This window comes from Molossus molossus, unplaced genomic scaffold (assembly GCF_014108415.1).
Source record: "Molossus molossus isolate mMolMol1 unplaced genomic scaffold, mMolMol1.p scaffold_m16_p_21, whole genome shotgun sequence".
Lineage (NCBI taxonomy): Eukaryota > Metazoa > Chordata > Mammalia > Chiroptera > Molossidae > Molossus > Molossus molossus.
Genome location: NW_023425357.1, coordinates 7,993,247 through 8,016,312, shown reverse-complemented (window position 1 = coordinate 8,016,312; position 23,066 = coordinate 7,993,247). Strand labels below are relative to the sequence as shown.

The window sequence follows — 23,066 nt, the reverse complement described above, 5'->3', positions numbered from 1 at the left end:
GAGGAGGAAGAGGCGGGAGAGGGTAGGCGGGGCGCAGCGGGAGGCTTGGGGAGGCGCCTGCAGAAGGGAGGGGCGGGAGGAGGCAGCCCAAGCCTCCCACCCACCCACCGGGTTCAGCACCACAGGCCGGGACAGCGGCGGAGGGCGCTATGTTTTGGGGGGTGCGTGGGGGGGCCATTCAGAGGCACCCTCCACCCCCATCTCTAACACATATACAGTCTCTGATCCATATATGGGCCAAAGCCGCAAAAAATAGCTACAAATAGTTCCAGGCTCAGAGAACCAGGGGGGAGGATGAGAATGTTCAAACTCATGCTGTGCCAGCAGACATAACCTCACAACCCAGCCAGAAACAACCACAAAGGCACCGGCTAGTAATAATAGCAACAGCTGTCACTCAACTGGCCCTTTCCGCCTGCCAGGCGTCGAAGGAACATTTCTGCACGAGTGCTTGACACATGTTGCTGCAACTAACCCTCGCGTGAGGTAGACGTTCTAGCCTTATTTTACAGATGGGGAAACTGAGGCAGAGTGATGCAGCGTGGCTTCAGGCTCTACAGCTTTAACTGCTGTCCGGGACCGAGGACCTGGCAAGAAGCCAGGACGCAAAGGGCAAAGGACCAGGTGGGTGGCCGACTCCTGGACACACTCAGGAACCTGGAGGTGGACACACCTGCACACTCCCCCCTCTAGGGCGTACACATTCACAGGCCCCCTCATCACTGACTAGACTCACCAGAGTCTCCCCCAGGGTCCCAGCTCCGCCCGGGACAGAGGCGATGCAGCAGGTGGGCGGCGGGAGGGAGAGACCCTGGTCGTGTGAAGTGGAAGATGACCCCTCCTTGCCATCTCCCACACTGGGGCCGGGGCTCTAGATGTGAAGACAGGGCTGCCAAGAATCGGTGGGCTACCTCCTAAAATCCCACTGTGGAGAATGGGTGGCCTGGCCTTCACCGTCCGTGTGGGTGGTCGGACTGATGGGTGAACTTCCACGACAGGCAGCAGATGGCCAGAATGAGCTCTCCCTCGGGGAGCAGGAGTCCCACCCAACCCCCTAGCCTGGGGAGGGAGGAGCCCACCCTCACCACCAGCCTGGATCCTGCTCAGGAATTACTCCCCAACCCTCCTGACCTGGATTCTGTTCCTGGCCTCTGGTGGGAGAGGGCAGGATTTCTGGTCACCCTGGCCCTCCTCTGGTCCCTGACATGCAGGCTGAGTCCTCCTGGTGCCCCACAAGGGGGGAATTCCTACCGCCAGGGTGGTGGCGATCAGCATTGTCTCCCTGGGTCCCCACTGCCCTGGGCTTTTCCTTCAGGACTAACCATCCTTCCTTGCATGGTGCATCCCGGGTGCCATCTCAGCACCCCCAGCTCGGATCCCGCCTCAGCGACTTCCCGCTGGGTCTAACCTTGGCCCCGGACTCCGGGTCCAACCTCAGCATTACTCCTAAGGGTCTAGCCTCAGACCCTCTGCTGCAGCTTGACAGCTTCCTCACAGGGGTCCCCCCCATCTTTTCCCCTGGGGCTCAATTGCTCATCTTCCTCCTGCGACCTAACCTCAGGTCCGGGGCTTCCCACTGGGGTCTCACCGCAGCCCCGCCTGCAGATGTAACCTCTGCTCTCTCCCGGGGCCTAACCTCAGGCCCTTCCCTTAAGCAGCGATTCCCAACCTCTGTCATCTCAAGGCACACAAACTAATTACCGAAACCTGCGGCGCACCAAAAAATATGTCACTTTTTTCCCTGCTGATCTGACAAAAAAAAAAAAAAGGTATAATTTTGACTCGTTCACACCAGACGGCTACTGTTGTGTTGGCTGTTGTCATTTTTTTATTTGACAATCTCGGAAAAGAGGTCAGTGCCCCTGACTAACAGTCAGATACTGCATGTTTGAGAGAGCCTTGTGGCACGCTGGCTGAAGGCACTGTGTCCCCGTGGCGTGGCCTCAGCCCTTCTGCTGGGCCCTGACCGCATCTCCTCCCTCCGAGGTCTACGCTGCTCTCTCCTCAGCCCTGCCTCCAGGTCTCACCCCGGATCCTCTCTCCCATGCCCCCCATTCCTCCATTCTTCCGGGCGAGTCCAGCACCCAACACAGGGTCCCAGGCTCTCAGCAAATGCTTGCTGAGCAAAAGAATAAAGACAATGGCCCTGGCTGGTTTGCTCAGTGGTTAGAGCATCAGCCTGCGGACCAGGGAGTCTCGGGTTCAATTCTGGCCAAGGGTACGCACCTCGGTTGTGGTTCATCCCCGGCTCCAAGGGTCGTGCAGGTGGCAATCGATCAATGTGTCTCTCTCACATCAATGTTTCTCTCTCTCCCTCCCTCACTCTGTCTGAAGATAAATGTAAAAATATGCTCAGGTGAGGATTCAAAAAAAAAAACAATGAAGAAAATGGAAAGTTCAGTTCCTCTGGATGTATACTAATTGGTGGCTGGTCAATTCTCACCTGGAGCGAAAGGGGGTTGGGTGAGATCATCCCATTTTCAAATGGGGACCTTAGGCACAGAGCAGTGATTAGGTGAGGCCACAGGGCACCCTGGGAACTCACAGCTCCACCCTGGCGGCCTGGGTTCTTCCCTCTCCTGCAGGGGCTGGAGGTGAGCACCCCAATGTGGGCAGTGGGTGGGTGCTCAGGAGGCCTATGTCCCAGCAGGCCCTGGGCCCACCCTGTCCCCTGGCCTTTGCAACTGACGTCTCCTCTGCTCCACCTGGTGCCGCAGCCGGGACAGGACCAGCTCCGAGGCCTGGATCAGGCTGTGCTGTGGGAAGGAGAGGAGGGTGGGGCTGAGAACAATGGCAGGTGTGGGGTAGACCAAGGGGGACAAGGGACAGGCTGGAGTCAGGCCACCCCATACGCTGGGAGCTCGGCCACAGCCATGGACAGGTGTCGGAGGGCAAACCCGGGCGCGGTAGGAACGGGTCTCTGGCGGGGTGAAGGTCAGACCCAGGCAACAGCCTTCAGTGAATTCCTGGCAGGAGGAAACAAGCCTGGACCAACTGTACGGGTCCGAGGCTAGAACTTGGCCGAAGGGACGGGATGGGATGGACCAAAATACAAGAGAGAGACCGCATTATATGGGAGGAAGGGCCGGCCACGGAGAGAGGCTGAGGTCAGCCACAGGCAGAGACAAAGGAGACACACTGCGGAAAAGGACGGGCCAACAGGACAGAGGAGGCGCACACCAAGTGGACAAGAGAGGAGTGTGTCCCCCCGAGGGACAGGGTTAGATCCTGGCCGGGGAGTCTGAGGTGAGACCCTAACAGAAAGGACAGAGGGGATCCCAGTGAAACGGCTTGAACAGATCGTGACGCGGGGTGACGGGCTGGTCCGAGCTCAGTGAAGGGGAGCCCGCCCGCCACTGTCTCCCACAGCCTCGTCCCCTGCGGTCTGGCAGTGCTGTCCACTGGGGCGGACCTGTGCCCTTTCTTTTTCTTTTTAAACGTGTTGAGTTTTTTTGAGAGAGACAGAAAGATCGATTTGTTGTTCCACTTATTGATGCATTCATTGGTTGATTCTTTTTTTTAATCCTCACCCGAGGACATTTTTCCATTTTTGTTCAGACAGAGCGGGAGGGAGAGAGAGAAACAGAGAGAGAGAAAGAGAGAAACATTGACGTGAAAGGGACACATCGAGTGGGTGCCTCCCACACGACCCCAACCAGGGCTGGGGACGAACCGCACCCGAGGTACATGCCCTTGACTGGATTTGAACCTGAGACTCTCTGGTCCGCGGGCCGACGCTCTAACCGCTGAGCCAAACAGGCCAGGGCCATTGATTGATTCTTGTATGTGCCCTGACTGGGGATCGAACCCGCAACCTTGGTGCATGGAGATAATGCTCTAACCAACTGAGCCACCTGGCCCTTTCTATTAGGGTCTAACCTCATTCCGTTTTACTCAGTTCTCCTGAGACCTAACCGAGGCCAGATGACAGACTGCAGGACAAACCCAAGCAGAGACTCAGAGAAGGCAGCAGGGTTAGACCCGCAGGGAAGGGGCTGGACTCGGACCAGAGAGAAGGAGAAGCGAGCACCTTGTTAGGAGACGAAGCACCTTGGCCTAAGGGGTGGGGGCTGGGCCCGGGGGAAGGTCAGAGATCAGACTGTACTAGTTGGAGGTGCCAGTGCAGTGGAGTGACCCGGGACCCCTGGGATGGTTGGATATGAGACCGGAACGGGGGTAACGGCTGTCAGGCTGCTGTGGCAGGGTCAGAGGTCAAAGCGCAGCAGAAAGCTGGACAGCAGACCACAGTTCACAGGCTTGACCGCGAAGGGAAAGTCAGAGGGCAGACTGTGGGAGGTCCAGGTGGCTGGGCAGAGAGTGGAGACTGGCTGTGGAGGGGGGCGGGAGGCGGCACTGCAGGAGGTGGGACTCGGGAGCCAGAAACTCAGCAGCTGCTGCTTAGCCCACAGCTGAGGGACGCCAGTCACACACGCGGAAGAAGGGGCGGGAGGGCACGTCGCCACCCATCACGGAGCAAAGGGAAGGACGGTGGTTAGATCACGGGGCAGCGCCGGGCCAGGCCACAGGGAAGGGACAGAGGTGGGCAAAGCAAGAGGAATGAAGAACAGAAGTTAGGGAGGCCGGCTGCTCAGTGGTTAGAGTGTCGGCCTGCACACCGAAGGGCTGTGGGTTCAATTCCCGGTCAAGGGCACGTGCCTGGTTTGCAGGTTCGACTGCTGGCCCAGCTGGGGTTGTGCAGGAGGCATCCAATCGATGTCTCCCTCTCACATCGATGTTTCTCTCTCTCTCCCTTCCACTCTATGGAAAAATCAATGGAGCCCTGGCTGGTTTGGCTCAGTGGTTAGAGTGTTGGCCCACGGACCTGAGAGACCCGGGTTCGGTTCCCGCCAAGAGCAGGTACCTTGGTTGTGGTTTGTCCCCAGTCCCGCTTGGGGTTGTGCGAGAGGCAGCCACTCGATGTGATGTGTTCCTTTCACGTCGATGTTTCTCTCTCTCACTTCCTCTCTCTCCCTCCCACTCTATCTGAATAAAAATGGAAAAATGACCTCGGGTGAGGATTAAAAAAAAAATCATAGAAAAATAAAATCGATGAGGATTAACAAAAAAAAAGTTATGGAGGCTGAGGGTGGCAGGTGCTGCATCAGAACCCCCTCCACCAGAGGCCGCCCCCTCCCGGGAGCTGTCCTTGCTCCCTCCCAGAAAGAGATGACCCCCCAGGCCTGCAGCCAACCCCCTTGCCGAAGGTGGGGGAATCCACGCCCCCGTACGTGTTCCCTGAGCACATGCCCTCAATGAAGCAGGGGTCTGAAACCCCACCTCGGCTCTGCTTCCAGGGCCCCCGGAGGAGCTGGCTACCTGCAGGATGTGCACGCCCTTCAGGGAGACCACGGCGAGCTCCTGCAGCCCGTCCCCGGTCAGGTCCACGTGAGCCATGGCCAGCAGCGGGCTGGGGAAGCTCCTTCGCCACAACAGGCGGAATCCACGCTCGGCCTCGGGGAGCCCGGCCTCGGGGCCGCGGTACTTGTAACAGAGCAGCTCCTGCCGGGGGCGGGGGTGGGGTCACACAGGTGAGCGGGGCAGTGGAGGGCACAGGCGGGTGTCGGCTCCTCCCTCAGATCCTACCTGTCCATAGGTGGCCACCAGGACTTCTGGCTGCCCATCCAAATCGACATCGGTGACCAGGCCACAGAGGACGCTGTCAAACTGGTCACTGCCAGGCAGGAGAAGCTGGTCCTCAAGGCCCCGGCTCAGCAGGTCCCTGAGGGTTCCCAACGCAGGGGGTAACTGAGGTCGGACCACAGTGCCCCCCTCCCTTAGTGCCAGACCCCGGCCAGGTGCCCACACAGCTCCACTTCAAAGGTCTGGACACCCTCCTGAAGCCTGGACACCCTCACCTCCACTCTGGTCCTCTTCATATCCCCCAAGGAACTCAAATCCTTCACTCAGACTGTCCGCTTGCTACTCCCCAATCTGGACCCTCACACTCCCCGCTGGAGGTGGGACATCTCACTCCAAATGGAAACCGATAGGCTTTTCTTGGGGATCCAGACACCCCATGGAGCCTGGAGAGCTCGGTCCCCAAGGGGACACCCCCAGGGCCCACCAGGTGTGCCACAGCTGACGGGGAAACAGAAGCTCTCCGAGCCTGCTGGCACCCTGTCAGTGGCTTGCAATCTGCTGCAGTATTTACACCATGGAAATTGGCAAATGCTACAAATCGAGCTTTCCTCACACACCGAGGCCGCTGTCCCACACCTACCAGCACACGCTGTCCCCTGCTCCAGGGACAGCACACATCTCAACGCCCAAGGCCTCCACACAGCCTGTACGAGTTCTAGACTTCAACACTTGCACCCCCCAGGACACGAACACCTTCACCTGCCCAGCCCTGAACAACCCCAGCCAAAGGGACTTTCTGCTGAGAAGGACGAGGTTACACCAAAGTGCAAAGATGAGGTCAGATGGCCTCAGGGGCCCCAGGCCCTCACCAGTACACCACTGCGGGCTCCAACATACTGGCCACGAGTAAGCTGTACTCTTCCCGCTGTGGCCTGTCCGTGGTCTCTGGAGAAAGAACATGAAGAGCTCTGAAGGACAGGTCCAGACTCCTCCTCATACCCCTCGCCCCTCAGTGAGATTTCAGGAGAAAGACTCCAGGTTGTGCTATAGGGAGAGGGTCAGAGGTTGGACCACGAGAGAATGACGAGGTCAGACACCAGGAGGAACAGGTGCGACGTGACCATTCAGAAAGTCTGAGGTTAGACCGTGGGAGGAAAAAGGACAAACATCAGCCTGGAGGACAGATGACAGACTGCAGAGGTCAGGCCGAGGGAGACAGCCGGGAAGGACAGACCACAGTAAGAGGAACAGAGCGGCGTGGGGGAAAGGTGGGACTGAGTGGGGATGGCGCGGGTCCGCGGGAAAGGCCTGGGATACGAGACAGTGCACAGGGGAGGGGAGCAGAGCGAGCCAGAGTGTGAGGGGTGAAGAGCAGACCACGGAGGGAAAGGCACGAGGCCAGGCCCACAGATGAGGCCACAGGGGCAGGAGCTGGAAGTGAACTGTGAGGGCGTGGAGCGGCGGGAAGGGACACACACTGCAGCCCCGGAGCTGGATCGAGGCACGCGGGAGGGACGGAGGGAAGGATGGGGAGCTGGACACTTTGGGGTAGCCAAGCCTGCAGAGTTGCCTCCCCATGTCCAGAGCTCACCTGTGGGGGCTGAGAGGCTGAACACGATCACTCGGGAGATAGGGCCGTCCTGTAGGATCGTCCACGTCTGCAGAACCTCTGCGTGGGGGGCGAGGACTCAGAGCCCTGCCCCAGCCCTCAGCCCCACCCCCACCCTGGCCCCGACCCTGCCAGCACCTCGACTCCGCTGGTCCACATGGGCTACACGGACATAACCGCTCTGACAGCCGAGAGCTGAGAGTCGCCGGGATGTGCCAGGGAGGTTGTGGACGTCAAGCCAGAGGACGCTGGTGGGCGAGGTGGACAGAGCGGCTAGAGGCCCTGGCCGGGTCCCAGCCCATGTTCCACCTCCCCCAGGAGCATCTAGGCCCCCCCTGGAGCCCTGGGACCCCACTGCTGCCTGACTTATCTGAGGTAATCCTCACCACCCAATTTCTCCAGGAGTCAAGTCCCACCACCTGATTTCTCTGAGGCCACCTGCCCTGCTCCCATCTGGATGTTCCGGGGGCTCTCCTACCTACTGGCCAGGTTCGTGAGCTCTGGGAAGAGGTTGTCCACGGGTTGTTCTTCAAACTGATGCAGCCCCTCGTTCTGGGGGAACCAAGACCCAACCCCCGCTGGGAGTCAGTGGCCACCCCATGACAACCCCAGCAGGGCTCTGCCCTCCACGCCCCCCCGCCTCACCTCCTTGTAGAGATGAATGGCCGGGTCGTTCCCGCTCAGGAGAAACACAGTCTCCAGCTGATCCCCGACCTGGACCCTGCAAGCAGAGAAATCTAGGACCCCAGTGTGGCAGACCCGAGTGCGGCAGAGTCTGGGTAAAACCCTCTTATCAAAACCCTCATCTGCAGGAACCCTGACATGCTGGGACCCAGCCACTGGATCCAGAGCTAGAATCTCAGGATGCAGAACTGTACGAGAAGTCAGCATATGAGAACCTTCCATTCCTAGAGCCCGCATCTGCTAGCATCCTCATTCCGGACGGGATTCAGGAATGGAACGTGGAGTGCTAGAATGGGTCGCAGTAGCCCAGGACTCCAGTGTTCTCATTCTGCAACCTGTCTCCTTACAAATACTACAACTTGTAGAAACTGCCCTCAAGAATATTCGGACTCAGGATGGTAGAACATCCAAATCCTAGAATCCAGCACATCGGTTTCTAGAACTCTCACCTACTACACCAGATGTTGGCAAACTAGGACCCCATAGGCCAAATCCAACCCACCATCTGTTTTTATAAATGAAGTTTTATTGAAACACAGCCATGCCCATTCATTTACATAGCCAATGGCTGCCTTCTTGCTATAATGACAGACAAGTAGTTGTGACAGAGACTGTCTGGTGCTCAAAAGCCTAATTTACCACATTTACCACGTGGGCCTTTACAGAAAAAGTTTGCTAACATCTGTGCTAGACCATTGGTGCTCCAGGATGGAATCCAGAGCTCTAGCAGGGAATTTTCATACTCTGGGAATTCCAGAACCTCAGTATTCTAGATGGTCTGTACTGCAGTTCCTTGAAATATGACAATGTTAGGGCTTTATCACGCCAGAACCTCAGAATTATCCAACCGTACTTTCAGCCCTGGCCGGTTTGGCTCAGCGGTTAGAGCGTCGGCCTGCGGTCCAGAGAGACCCGGGTTCGGTTCCCGCTAAGGGCACGCACCTCGGTTGCAGTTTGTCCCTGGCCCTGGTTGGGTTGTGCGGGTGGCAGCCACTCGATGTGTCCCTTTCACGTCGATGTTTCTCTCTCTCTCCCCCTCTCTTTCCCTCCCACTCTATCTGAACAAAAAATGGAAAAATGTCCTCGGGTGAGGATTAAAAAAAACAAAACAAAAAAAAACACAACCGTACTTTCAGATCCTGGAATCTGAGCTTGCAACTCTAGAAAACACCATTTCTGGCTCTCGGAATGTCCAAATCTAGAACCCGAGAGCCTGAGAATTCTAGATATCTAGAACATAGGTGCTCAATTGATTCTCAGATTATACAGTTTGGAGACAATAAAATGGTGGTCCATCAGCCAAGTCTGGTTCACGAACTTACCTTAAATGCACGGTGCTCAAAAATACAAAAACAGAATGTGATTGCCTATGGGAAGGTTTGTGGTCTTGTCTGTTGCAGCCCCTGCCCCTCTCCCTCTCCCGCAGGAGCGCACGCTCCCTACTGTAGCACACCTGCATCGCGCCTGCGGCTTACTTACTCTGCATGGCACAGCTGGAAAGGAGTGAACCGAAGTTCCAGGTTCAGGCAGCTCTCTGTAGGAGGAGCACAGCAGATGGGCTTGCGGAACCCAACAGGCCCCCTTCCCGCCCTCTCCACCCCTCCAGGCCACACTTACGGGCAATGGAGTCAAGGTTGTACTCAGAGCCAGGCTCGTAGTCACAGTAAATGTTAAGGAAGGGGCTGCCTTTGTCCCCTGAATCCTGGGGGAGGAAACTGGCCTCAGGGGAGAGTAGGGGTGGCAGGAGGGATCTGGGTCAGACTCAGTGGGATCCACCATGTGTGTAAGGAGGAGGGGATAGGAAGGCGGAGGGGGTCTCTGGGTACCTTGATGAACGTGATTCCCACAACCAGGCCCCGCTTTGGGGGTGACTTGTTGAAGGTGTCGATGGAGACAATCTCAGCATCCACTGGGGGGATAGTTCAAAGTTCAAGTTTCAGGCCATATCACCAATCATGGTGACCCCTGACCTCTAGGACTCAGTAACCTTTAACCTCTGCAGTTATCATGACTTCTGGGTCCCACTGAGTCCTGATCACCAACACCTTGGTAGGAGATCCCGAATCCTAACCACAATAGGCCTCTATTATCCCTGCCCTCTGACCCCACAGACTTATGGTTTTCAGCTCTGTCCCCCCTCAATCGCCCTGGTCCCATTTCCCCATCATAGTGATCCAGCTCAGACAGCCTCAGAAGCCTTCTCAACACCACCTTCCCGGCCCTCCGGCCCCATAGCGCCACGCACCGGGTATGTAATTGAACTGCAGCTCCTTGGCTACCGGCCGGATTTTCTGTCGGAGGTCTTGGTAGCGGAAACCCAGCACCTTGCCTTTAAGGGTGGCGGCCAGCAGCTCCCCGCGCCCGCCCGCGCCGCCCGCCAGCCCGTACACATTGCTCTGCGACGAGAAGCGCGTGAAGCTGTCCTCGCGCAGCGGGCAGGGCTCCGCGGCCACGGCCGCCTCCCCCATCCCGCACCTCCACCACACCCGCCCGGCCCCACCCACCGCTCCCGGAGCGACCCGGACCTCCGGGTGCCCGCTGCTCGCGCAGACTGACGACGTCGGGAAGCGGCCGCCGCTGCCCTTGACAAAGATGGCCGCCAGCCGGCCTGCCCGGGCTTCCCACGAGACTTTGCCCCAAGGCGCCTGCGCACTGTGGACGGGAGCATCTCCACCACCATAAAGCTTAATGTGTCAGCAACTGTTCTAAGCGCTTCCCATCTATCAATTTATTTAAAACTCACAGGCAGTCTGAGGTAGTTAGTGTGTTTTATGGATGAAGGGATTGAGGCACAGAGAGGTAAAGGAACGTGCCTAAGATCACACACCTAGTAAGCAGCGGTCAGTATTAAAACCCAGACGAGAGCTCCATAGTTTATTTTAATCATATCACTTTAAAAATGGTGAAATGCATTCTTCCTTCCCTAGAGAAAGAAAGACAGATCTAGCTATCTGTCCCGACAGATAACCTTCTCCTTTATTGAAAGGCTTTGTGCTGGGCCTGTGGGCCCTGGTTCTGAGTCTTCATGACCCACCACCCTGCATGCATCTGTTCAGCATTTACCGGGCACTTCGTGTCACACATCCCTTCCAAACGTACAACCCCTGGAACAACCCCGCAGAGGTTTATTTATTAGCCCAATTTATGTTGGATGAAATTGAGGTTCAGGAAGTTAAGTCCCTTGGCTGATAGGCTAGTGATGGACAGGATGTAAACCAGGTGTTTCTAACTCTGCGGTCTTAGGAGGTTCCTGTGTGTTTTGTCCCTAGAATGGCATCAGGGGCTTGAGGACTCTACACCTGTATATCGTCTCTGGAGTTGGCTGATTGTTCTGGCAAGATCCGCGAAGCCAGGAAAATCCCCACACGTGGACTACAAGGCCTGACACAAAGCAAGCATGCAATACTTGTGTTAAACATCCACAAACGACGTGCCAGGCCCTCTGCCAGACACTGTTACATAAGAGACATAAAAGGAAAGCTCTCAAAGGCAGATTGGATGTGGAGGGTGAAAAGGAGTGTGTCAATCTGACTTCTGCCTTTGGGGACTACATAGGGCAGAGTCTGGCTCTATGTAATGCTGTATTCCTAGGATCTAGACCAGGGCATGACACACAGTAGGTGCTTAGTCAATACTCGCTGAGCGACCAGTATGTGGGGTCTAGTTCTGCTGCTCCTGAAGAATGCTTTTTTCAGGCTTCTGCCTCATGTGGTAACCATTAAACTACATTCATTTAGTATTTGTTGAGCAAATGGAATGAATGAAGTTACAGGTTGGAAGGAACTGTCCTGTTCGTTCAGTGGTTCCCAACCCTAGCTGTACCTTTGAATCACCTGTGGAACTTTCATGAAATAAAAACGAAAAACAAGAGTGGGGAACCTCAATCAAACCACAATTTATAAGGGTGTGATCCAAGCGTAAGTACTTTTAATGATTGCAAGCACAGCCAAGGATTGGGAATTACTATTTCAGTCACAAATGGCAGAAATAGCTTCTTAAACCATTCTTCAGCCTGTGCCCATGGCAGACATCAGTAATCGATCTCAGGTCTCAGGAGTCTTCTTCTTCTTTTTTTTTGGTATGTGCCCCTAGTGGGAACTGAACCCGGGACTCTCTGGTCCGCAGGCCGACGCTCCAACTGCTGAGCCAAACCGGCCAGGACGTCTCAGGAGTCGTAACTGAGCTGGTTCCCAGGCAGCCCCTCAGCATCATCCCTGCCCTGGAACACTGTCTGCCTCCGGGCACCGAGCTGTCCCCCCACGAAGGGTGGAAGTACGTGCACACTGGATGGTGCACCTGACTCACGGGCCTGCACCATGGAGTTTGCAGGTGGGTGGCTCTCACCCACCTTTCCTGTGCAAAGAGATCCTGTCATCTTCTCTCCCACTCCCCGTACCCACTCTCTCCCCCGTCCTGCGACACATGGAACAAGTGCCACTGGGGCTTCCAGTGCTCCCTCCAGGGCGTGGAATTGGGCGAGGCTGGAAGATGCAGGGGCCTAACCCTTCCACCCGACTGCTGCACTCACCCTCCGGCCAGCTCCAAGGGGCACTGCTACCCATCGACCCAGCCGAGGGAACCAAGGCCCCCAGATGAAGATGGGTGTTCCAGATTCCCAGGTTCGCGGCTCCTCCGCAAACCCAACATCCTTGGGGCTCCCAGGTCTCCTCTCCCTCTCCCACACAGGGTGACCAGAGCCACGGGGGCACGCAGGAAGACAGGACTCCAGCCCTCCCAAGGAAGAAGAGGGTAGCAGAGGTGAAGAGGAAGAAAGACTCATGCAAAAATGTTGTTTTTTGTTCTCTTTTTGGGGCCAGCCGCAGCTTCCAACAGATAAGCCCCGAAGCACTACGGCAGGAGCAGGTGGGGGCGGGTGCAGGACGACCCTGAGCTCCAGGGCCTGGGGCTTTCCTGGGAGGCCTGGGCTGCAGGGGCTGGGGAGGCTCCCAGCACTGGGTGGGGGGAAGGGACCCACCCCCAGTGGCAAGAGCACATCTCAGCAGCCACATGTGCTCAGCGCCTGGCTGGGGGACAGAAGTGGGGAGACAGAAACCAACCTCACACCCAGCCCCAGCCATTCGGGAGATGAGGGGCCAGATGCTGACCCCGTCCCTGGCAGCACCCATAGCAAACAGGTCTACGTCACGGATTCTGTGTTTTGGGGGGGAAAAGGTACCTCTTGGGCTTAAATAAATGGGTGGGGGAGAGGTGCAACGAGAACAGGGGGGACTGGTTAGCCAGCAGGCCCCGGCCTCGGGAGCGCGGACGCAGTGTGAGCCTGCACTGTGGCCTGTGAGACTGGGGCGCGGGGTGGAGGGAGGGTCCCAGCTGAGGTCCGGGTCACTTTTCTCTGGGCTCACGCTATGTTTGGAGGGGCTGCTGGGGAGAGCAGAGGGGCAGGAAGACAGGCGCCGGGGCGGGGCTTAGCGCAGGTCCTCCTCCTCGCCTTGGATGGTCTTCTTGCCCCTCAGCAGCATGGTGGTCAGCCACTGGTCCAGCCGGGATATGGAGTCGTACTCCTTCACCTGCGGCACACCGGAGACAGTGACTATGGGAACCGGTGGCCAATCGCACGCCCGGCCGAGGCTCCCTCCCTGTCCCAGCCCTGGAGCCCAAGGTTCTGGTCCTAAAGTTCTCTAATGTGTCCCTGCCCTGTGGCCCGAGGAGGAGCAAGGGAGGCAGCAGGCCAGGTGGCTCCCTTTTGGGCCTTTACTACTCTGAGCGTAAGACTTCCTTTCAGGAAAAAAATTAATTTTGTAGCTTTAAAAAAGGGTCCAGCTTCCTTGCTTTATGGACGGGAAACTGAGGCCCGAAGATGTGACAAAGGCCTGTCTTGAGTGCCACAGGCAGGGGAGGCCTGAGCGAACCCACGCCCTTCATCCCCCTTCTCCACGCGGAGCTTCTCCACGTCCTGCCACCGCTGGGAGCCGGAGGGACCGAGGGAGCTAGTCCACATCATCAGGGGCCTCGCGTTCCAGAGGGACGGGCGCCCAGCTGTGGTCCAGACAACCACATCAGGTCTGAGCTGCACACCGAGTTCAGAACGTTTAGAAACATCTGTTCCATGAGGAATGTGCTGGTGGGAGGGTGGGCCCTCTCAACGTCACCTCCCCACCCTCGGCTCCACCGCCCTCCTGCTCTCAGACGGGGAGGATGACGCTCGTTTCCTTCCCTCTCTGCTCCTCTGGGTCTCCCAAAGCGCCTGATGAGAGGTGGCTCTCAGCTGCTCACCCGGGGACACTCCAAGTGGCGCGGACAGATGAGGGCCTGAGCCCAGCTCTGCCCCGGAGGGCCCAAGCACACTTCTCAGCCTCAGTGCCATCATCTCTAAAATGGGGAGAGCACTCCCTGCACCTCCTGGGGCTCCCTGTGAGATTCTGGGATGACTGCAGACTGGAATGCACAGCCGGGGGCCGAGGCCAGAGATAAAAAGGGTGAGATTCACGGCAGAGCATGTCTAGAAGGGCGGCCACCCTGCTGGCCACTCACCGCCTCAGTGTAGCTGTCCACGTTCTGTTCTTCATGGGCTTCTAGCAATTTCTGTAAGAAAATGGCAGACGGGGGTCAGGGCCCGGGCTGGCCTGTGACAGGCCTGGGTGGGATCCACGCACACACCATCTGGGTGGAAGCAGTTGCGGACTCCCATGCTGAGAGGGAGGAAAGGGCTATGTTCCAGTCCTGCCCGTGTCCGCAGTTGCTTGCAAACTCATGGATACAGGCCGCGCGCGTGCGTGCGTGTGGGTACCCACGCGTGTGTGTCCCAGCTCAGCCCCTACTAGCTCCATAGCTGCCTGAGTCTGGTCTCATCCGGAAAATGGAGAACCAAGTAGCAGAAGGAAAACAAAATAAAAACAACCCCTGAGCACCACTATAAAATCTCGGTGATCATACCCACTGGAGCCACGCCTCAGGTTCCACCCCCGGCTCCCAGCCACCCGAGTCCAGGCCCAGAGGGGAAAGGGGCAGGGCAGGGCCCCGCACTCACTTTCATCAGCTTGCACTCGCGGGAGTCAGAGAAAGCAGGGAAGAGGTCCTCGTACTTCTGGACAGCAAGCTGAGCGCGGCCAGGGTGGAAGAAGGAAGGAAGGAGACAGGCTAACAAAGGGGCTGTTGAAGCCGCTGGCCTGAGATGCAGGGGGATCTAGGGACGGCTTGGACCCTGAGTCAGCTCTCTGTGCCCCTCCCCCCGCCTCATGGCACCTGGCTCTGTGCCTAGCAGCACCTCCACGGAGCTGAGCTCAGCGCCAGTCTGGCTGCAGGGACAGCTGGCGTGGAGGGAGGATGGAGAGGGTTTCCCGGGACAGTGCCCAGGGCCCCTGCCTGAACCTGGCTCACCCAGGGGAGGGGGCAAATGACAACTGCCACAGTACTTCTTCATGCCAGCACCTTTAACCATCATGAGGACCCAGGAAAGGTCAAATGAGGATGACCCCCATTTTGAAAGGAGGGCAACACCCAGAGAGGGCAGGGACCTGCTCAGGGCACAGGGTAAGTGGTGGGCAGGGATCTGAAGTGAACTAGTCTCAACCACCCTGCCAGACGCAGGATGAGGCTAGGGCGGCTGGAAACCCCCTAGAAATCCCGGATTACAGAGTCCAACTCCTTCCCCTGGTCATTTCCTGCCCCTGGCCAGCACTGACCCCTCTCTTGCCAGGAGGCCCTGAAGATGGGTGGCAGACATGCAGGCTGTGGGTCAAATGGTGACACCGGGAGCCAGGGAGATCTGGAGTCTGCTGTTTGCCAGCCTGTGGCCCTGAACAGGGGACTCCGCTCTCAGCCTGTGTCTCCCCTGCCAAACGGGTGGCAGTGATGCCGACCTCACAGGGAGCAGTAAGGATTCAAAATGTGTTCTCATGAGAGAAGGAGCCTGGCACCAAGTGGGCCAGGAACTGGACACTCAGAGGCTAAGGGGCGGGCAGGTGACAGCAGGGACAGAAACACAGCAGCGAGAACAAGTGTTTCCTGTGCCGACTGTCAGGGGCCAGAGGTGAGTGAGGGGCTCACTCCCTCCAAGGGGTTGAGAGGGGGCTTGGCTTAGTGACAGTGGCCCTAGTGCTCCTGGGGCGGTCGCCTGGCAAGTGGGGCAAGCTCTGGGGGGCTCACCTTGGCGTTGAGCATGTCGATACAGAAGTGGCAGAGGGCCGCCTTGAAGAAGTAGTCCTTGGCGCTGTACTTGAGAAGGGGGCTGTCCATGGCGTTGGTCCCCACCTACGGGTACACGGAGGCTGCACTGTGAGCTCACGGCAGGCCGCCAGAGGGCCAGGCTCACTGCCAGGCACTCAGGGGCCAGCTGGAAGCTGGGTCCGTGCCCCAGGAGAACACCTGCTAAGCCGGGACCCCAAGGGCAGGGAGGACAGGGACCAGCCCCAGGGAAGTCGGCAAAGGACCAAGACATGATGGGGGAGGGGGGTGCTGCCACAGGGCCAGGTGTCTGTGGGCCTCCCAAGGTGCCCAAGATGGTGAGAGGAGGCGGCCCTGCCATCAGGCCCCACAGGAGGCTGGCATGTCGGTGGGCAGAGGCTGCAGGATCATAGAGGCAGTGCCCGCCCCACTCTCTCCGAGGCCAGCTGAACCCACCCAGACAGCCGGGCCCTGCCAGCTCTCCCCACACAGCAGACAGGAGCCCACCCAGCCGGGCGACACTGCCCACCTCCTGCCTGGGAAAGACCCCGTTTCCCTGACCCCCTTCCTCTGGCCACCCCAGCCTTCGGCGATTCTTCTCGTTCCCGCCCCGACTCTGGGTCTTCGGCCAGTCTCACTCGGCCCAGCCAGGAAGCCCCAGCCTACGGGCTGGACTGGGCCAGGGAGAGGATGAGGACACAGGGGGTCAAGGTGGAGAAAACGTTCAGCCAGGCTGAGGCAGGGTCAGGGCAGGGATGACCCGGCACACAGGAGGGAGCAGTGCCCTCCGCAGAGAGGCCTCGGAGCCCCGCTGCCCCACCTGTTCGTAGATGTCAATGGCCTTCTGATACTGCTCCAGCTGCGCCGCGTACCCGGCCACCTTCAGCAGACACTTGTTGGCTGAGCTGTGCGGGGCAGAGGCGAGGGCGGTTGGTGGTGGCTGGTCACAAAGCACTGTGGGGCTGGGCGGGCAGGGTGGGGTGGGGCCCCGGGTACCTGTTGGACTCCTCGCCCTTGTAGTAGTCTGCAGACTGCTCGTAGTGGGCGATGGCCTGGGAGACACGGGGAGGGAGGAGGGTGAGGAGGGTCAATGCAGCCCCGGACACGCCTGGGACACAGCCAGAGCCCTTCATCCAAGTTCTGCCAGTACCACACCCCTTTCCCGGTGCTCAGTCAGGACCCCCGAGTGAACAGGACAGAGGTCGCAGGTGGCTGCTGCAGCCCCTCCCGGCCGCCGGCCAGGGGCCCCACTGGCCCTCACCTTCTCGATGTCCACCAGCTCTGTCTCGTAGATCTCGGCGATGGAGATGTGGTGCTTGGCTGCGATCGTGAATCGGCCCTGTGGGGGACACAGGAAGGACGTGTCTGTGACCAGTGCCAGCCCAGGTCAACCATGCCCCACCCGTCACCAAAGCTTGGCTCCCGGTGAGGTGAGGTGTGCGGAAGAGGGGACTGAGGCGAAGGGCACGGCGCTTAAGAGGGAGGCTCTGGAGTGAGGGGCCTGGGTCCGAGTGCTGCCCCGACCGGGTGACTGTGGGCAAGACACTCCACACCCAGCCTCTGGGGCGGCACCAGAGGTAAGATGTGCAGAGGTGCCTGGCAGAAGTCCTGGCCTGAGGAAGCATTTAACAGGCGACCCAGAGGGGCCACGGTAGGACCGGCCCAGGGTCACCTGGTGAAGAAGGTCTGGAGAACCCAGGGCTCAGGGTTCCGGCGTCCCCACTGCCCAACCTTTCCTAGGCATCCCCTTCCCGAGCGTGACCGTCAAGGTGGCTCTTCTCACAAGCAACCTCCCACCCCCTCCCCGCCCTCCACTGTGGAGGTCCAGAGCTTTCCTCAAAAAGGCCTCAGCTCTCAGAGGGGCTGAGCAACCCCTCCTGCTCCACCCAGAGGAGGTCCCGGTGCCCGTCCAGCTGCTCCGCACACAGGGGCCAGTTCACGGCCACCCCTGCGCCGAGGGCAGCAGGAAAGGCCTAGTTTTGGTCTCGGTGACTCCTGTTTGCAGGTGTGTGTCTCTGGGCAAGTCGCTTCCCTTGTCTTGGACCCTTCTGACTGTCAAACGGACTAACAACAGTGCCCACCTCACTCGGCTGAGTGTCTGGGTCAATTGGTGGCAGCTGCGGTCACTGCTGTAACTGTAATACTATAGCACAGTCACGAGCCAGCGGGGTCAGGACCCTCTTCCTGCCTGGGGGAGGGGTCTGACGAGCCGGAAGTAGAATTAGAAGAGACAAAAAGTAGAGCTCACAGGAGCCCGAGCCTGGATGTGGTCCACAGTCCCGGCTCCCTGGCCTCAGGCTGGCAGCCGTCTCTCTGGGCCTCGTCTGTAGATGGGAATGTTCTCTGGGGCAGGGCAGGGGCTGTGCCCACTCTGGGCACTGCCCACAACCCCCTCTGGCCTGCCATGAGCTGGTAATCACAGGACACTGGTGGGAAAGGCTGGGCCTGGGGAAAAGGACACATACTTCCTACAGCCCTAACTCCCAGGAGCGAAGACACGGATGGCCTTCGGGGAAGCTAACGGCAGGGCCTGGGGAGCAAGCGGTAGCCAGGCTGGTGGGAGCTGGGTGAGGACCCAGACAGCCCAGCCCAGTGCAGGGGACCAAGTCCCCCTGGGTCCCCCTCTCCCTGCCCGCCTGTTCTTGGTGCTGGGCTGAAGGGGGAGGCTGGGCCAATGGGGTGGACCAGGAGCAGGGACAGCACAGTGAAGTGACCCTTACCATGTCTGTGTAGATCTCGATTGCTCTCATCAGACAGTTGATGGCCTCTGGGGAGAGAAGTAGGGAGGCGGGGAGAGAAGTGAGAAGGTGAAGTCATTTCAGCAGAAGCTGGGACAGGGGGCGCAGGGCTGAAGGCTGCCTGCGGAGAGATCGATGGGGTTGCCAGGGCTACGCTCTCCGGGAGCAGCTGGCAGGGAAGGTGAAGGAATCCCGGAGCCCAGGAAACTTGGTCAGGCTAATTTATTCTGCAGCCTGACTGGGCACATGCTTGGGGGCAGGGGGAACCTGGCTGACGAGGCTCCCGTCTCCCTGGAGCTGCACAAAGCCACCACCTTCCCAGTAACCCCAGGGACAGGACGAGGCGGTGCCAGGCCAGCCGATGGCCAGGCTCCCCGGGTGTTTTGAGCCAGATCTTTCAAGGCTTTACCGTCAGGGACAGCCAAGCCTGACACCTGAGGGACACCTGGGTTCCTCCTGCGCTCTGCCACCCTTTCAGGACCCTGAACCAGCCAGGTCCCCTGCACCTGTCCAGCCTCCACGTCGGGCAGGAGGAAGCTGGATGTGGGACACCGAGGCCCCTCCAGCTGGGATCTCGATCATTCTCTTGCCTCCACCTCCGCACTCAGCAGGGCCCTCTGTGCCCTCCTTATCCTGGCACTGAACCTGCCAGCTCCTCAAACCACGTTTGCCAATGAAACAGACAGGCTGGGGTGGCACTTGAGAGGAGGAATTGGGCTACCTTTGTTGTACTATCTCTTGCAAGATTTTCGATTTGGGAATGGCTTTCCTGACAAGTCATTCGGAGAAGAGAGAGAAGCATGAGTGGGAGGCATTTTCTAGCAGACAGAGATGAGCTCTCGGGTGGATTTTTTAAACATCGTTTTCATGCATCTGGGGAGGAAGGGAGTGAGGGAGGTGGAGGAGGAGGGACAGAGAGCCTGGACAGACCACAGGAGGAGGGTCTGAGTGAGCGGAGGATGAAAGTTGGACCTGCAGTCCAGGGCATTTGAAAGGCTCCTGGTCTGCTTCCAGGGTCTCCAGTCAGCCGGCCCACGGGGCTGAGACGCCACACAGAAGGCAGGCCCGGTGCCCGCTCCCAAGGGCTACGGCCTCGCTGCTCAGGGAGGCATCTGAAGGGCCTCTAACTCTGGGCCCCTAAATTCACAAAATGTGTGTCTGTGAGCACTGCTCTGGGAGTGAGGGGCTCTAGGGGTTTTGCCCAATTCCAAAAGGCCCCCGGGGAGCCCCCAAAACATTCATAGAATGTACACCATTCGGTTCAAGTTCTGCGGCTAACAGCTGGAAGCCCGAGGCAGGAGGGAAGAGGAAAAGGAGGCAAGGGGGACAGAGGAGGACAGGGAGAGAACACAACAGAGAACGACAGCCGGGAACAGGGAGTGTGACTTGAACACACACCCGCGCGGTAGCAGGGCTTTTCTGGAAGGAACTGATGAGTAGCAATTGGCTGCAACTCCATGAGGAGGGTGAGGAGGATGAGGAGCGAGCAGCTGGGTGGCAGGGGGCGGGCTCTGCACACCCCACCCCTGTTCCAGCTTCCACGCCAGGGGGCAGGTGTGACCAGTAGGCACCTTACACTCACCCGCTCCCTCTCCTGGGTCCAACGGGACACCTGCAGGCAGAGGTGGCGAGCTGTTCCCATTAGCAGCCGGGAGTGAGAGGGGCTGGAAGCCCCCTGGAAGCGCCACAGGGTCAGCAAGGTGCCCCTGGTTTAGCAGGGAAGCTCCCCCAACCCCTGGGCAGCACCACATACTCATAGGGTTAAATCCCCTTCGTGCCTGCTCTCTGCTCTCCAGGACAGCTGTCCCCAAAAGCTGCAGGCTCCCAGCTGACATTCTGGCAAGAGCGCTGGCAGACAAGCCCCTGACACTGGTACAACCAGCTTATCTTATCATGTCACGAGTATCCCCAGGATGAGTGGACAGCACACCCCTGGATGAGCAAATAAATGACCCCCCGCCGCCTCTGATCTACCCACAGAAAACTGGAGCTGGAAAGGGTTTCTGGGAAGACCCAGCCCAGGCTGGGCAGGGAAGGAGGGGCTGAGACTCAAGAGAGGGTAAGGCCCCGGCTCAGGGACACAGGGAGTCTTCACCCAGGGCCCCCAATCCACCCCCTGGGCTCCAGCTGCCTCCCATCCTGCCTCCCTCCCACTCCTGCGCCCATCCCCAGCTCAGCTAGCCTCCGTGGTAAACGGGGCAAATGCCAGATACACCGTAGGCATCCAATGCATGGCAGTGGGCCATGGGGTATAACGGGGAGAGAAAGGGGCCTGGTGCCCTCCCTGCCCTGGGCGCACACGCATGGACCCACACGTGCAGCCCTGGGCCCAGCTGTCCGGCAGGCAGGGTAAGAGGCCTCCCTGGCCTGAGAGGGGCAGGGACTGGGAAACTCAGGCGGCAGCAAGACACCCCGACCCACACTTAGGGCAGGCTCTGCAGAGGGAAAGTGCGATGACAGGACCCAAATCCTTTCCTTCTGCCCTGGTGGCTCTGGCAGGCCTCGGGCCCCGGGCTGGCACCAGCTGCCTCTGGAGAGGATGGCCCTCCAGGGCTCCTGCAGGAAGTACTAATAAAGGGCATTCAAGGCAGGTGAGGTGACCAGCAGGGCCCCAGGGAGCTGGCCACCTGCGGAGGGAAGGGGCCTGGTTCCAAACGGCCCTCCAGCTCTGGTTCACAAGGCACTTGGCCAAGGGGTGGAGGCTCAGAGCCCAGGCCCGGCCCAGCTGGGTGTGAGCTGAGGGCTGCCCCTCAGTGGATTTTTTTTTTTATCCTCACCTAAGGACTTTTTTTTTGCATTTAACTTCAGATAGAGCAGGAGGGAGAGAGGGAGGAAAAAAGAGAGAGAAACATGGATATGAGAGAGACATATCGAGTGGCCACCACCCACTTGACTCCAACTGGGGCCGGGGACAAACTGCAACCGAGATACGTGCCCTTAGTGAGAACCAAACCGGGGACTCTCTGCTCTGCAGGCTGATGCTCTAACCGCTGAGCCAAACCAGCCAGGGCCCCTCAGTGGATTTTTTATCACATGCTAGGTGCCACCCTGGGCATGCCTGCGCCTCATGTGGTCTCTGCTTTTCCAGGCCAGGAAATGCAGATCCAGCAGACTGAGTGACCTGTCTGAGGTCACAGGAGGGCAGGCTCTTCCTGGATCTCTAGGACCGCACTGAGCCACACAGCTGCACGGCCTCGGTGAGGCTGGCCTGGCCCCAGACACAAAGCAGCTGTCACTCCCAATGCAAATGAGCCCTCTCCCGACCCGGCTGGAGTGGTCTCCGACTCAGCCTTGTGACCAGGGTTGGCAGTCATGAGGCAGTGGTGCTGGGATGCTGCCTAACGCCTGCCCCACCCTCAGCACCAGGCACCCTTCTGTGGGCTCCAGACAAGGCACCGGATCCCAACTCTGCCCAAATTCTGCCGTTCTCTGGTCCACTATCCTCCCTCCTCCCACGAGGCTCCCCCACCCCAAACCCACCCCCTCCCACCTCGGCTCCCAGGGCAGCAAACTGTGCTGGCGGACCCCTGAAGAAACCAACCCAGGAGGGGACAGAGGGGACTGTCACCACACCTAACTACTGCTGCTTTCCCACCAGCCTGAAGACTGCCACAAGCCATGCCTCCTCAGGCCAGGTCCCAGGCCATACCCAACACACACCCTGTAGAGCCTGCTGAGATGAGAAAACTCAGATCAAAAGCCAGGGAAGGACAAACATCACAGCGCCAGGTGGGGCCTGTCCATGGGAAGCGCTGGGGCTGTTCAAAGAGCAGCTGGTGCTGAGCACATGTCACTCAGCCTGGCACTCGGCTCCCACCCCAGAAACAAGTCCTTGCTCGGAGTGGCAGCTGAACATCACAGATGCTAGGGCAGCACCTGCGGGTCGACCAGCTCCCCAGGGAGCAGACGGATGTGGACAAGGGGGGACTCTATGGGGGACACACAGACTTCTCTGGGTGATTGCAGCTGAAAACAAACCAAGGATGGCCTGGGTCATCGTCACCTCACCCACGTGGCCTGTGGCCCAGCACTCAACTCTGTACAGGGAGTGACAAAGACCTACCCAGTCACAAGACCTCCCCTTGGGTTCTGTTTTTTTGTTTTTTTTTATCCTCACCAGAGGACATGTTTGCATTTATCTTCAGAGAGAAAGGGAGGGAGAGAGGGAGGAAGAGAGAGAGAGAAACATCAATATGAGAGAGACACATCGACTGGTTGCCACCTGCACGACCCCAATCGGGGCCAGGGATGAACCACAAACGAGGTATGTGCCCTTGGTTGGAACTGAACCCGGGACTCTGGTCTGCCGGCTGATGCTCCAACCGCTGAGCCAA

The 23,066-nt window shown here is 58.8% G+C and overlaps 2 protein-coding genes across 4 annotated transcripts in view; both read right to left on the bottom strand.

The window, feature by feature from the left end:
* Window positions 1-2,360: 2,360 nt before the first annotated feature.
* Window positions 2,361-10,345, bottom strand: KPTN (kaptin, actin binding protein). Its single transcript, XM_036274926.1, has 12 exons — window positions 10,119-10,345; window positions 9,700-9,782; window positions 9,491-9,575; window positions 9,353-9,407; window positions 7,835-7,910; window positions 7,668-7,741; window positions 7,328-7,437; window positions 7,172-7,249; window positions 6,450-6,525; window positions 5,584-5,719; window positions 5,317-5,499; window positions 2,361-2,756 (listed from the first exon to the last, which is right to left on the bottom strand). Exons 1-12 carry the CDS (start codon window positions 10,339-10,341, stop codon window positions 2,637-2,639), a joined length of 1,299 nt encoding a protein of 432 aa, XP_036130819.1. The 5' UTR covers window positions 10,342-10,345; the 3' UTR covers window positions 2,361-2,636.
* A 1,413-nt stretch (window positions 10,346-11,758) lies between these two features.
* Window positions 11,759-23,066, bottom strand: part of NAPA (NSF attachment protein alpha) — a 29,309-nt gene continuing 18,001 nt past the window's right edge. Inside the window, exons 4-11 of one of the 3 annotated variants that reach the window (XM_036274447.1) lie at window positions 18,715-18,761; window positions 17,256-17,333; window positions 16,991-17,046; window positions 16,815-16,899; window positions 15,977-16,081; window positions 14,859-14,927; window positions 14,363-14,413; window positions 11,759-13,398 (exon numbers count right to left, since the gene is read on the bottom strand). In XM_036274447.1, the coding sequence (XP_036130340.1) occupies window positions 13,297-13,398; window positions 14,363-14,413; window positions 14,859-14,927; window positions 15,977-16,081; window positions 16,815-16,899; window positions 16,991-17,046; window positions 17,256-17,333; window positions 18,715-18,761 (593 nt within the window). In that variant the 3' untranslated portion in view covers window positions 11,759-13,296. Of the gene's footprint in view, window positions 13,399-13,766; window positions 13,868-14,362; window positions 14,414-14,858; window positions 14,928-15,976; window positions 16,082-16,814; window positions 16,900-16,990; window positions 17,047-17,255; window positions 17,334-18,714; window positions 18,762-23,066 lie in introns of those variants that run through there. The other 2 variants (XM_036274445.1, XM_036274446.1) reach the window with 2 other exon arrangements.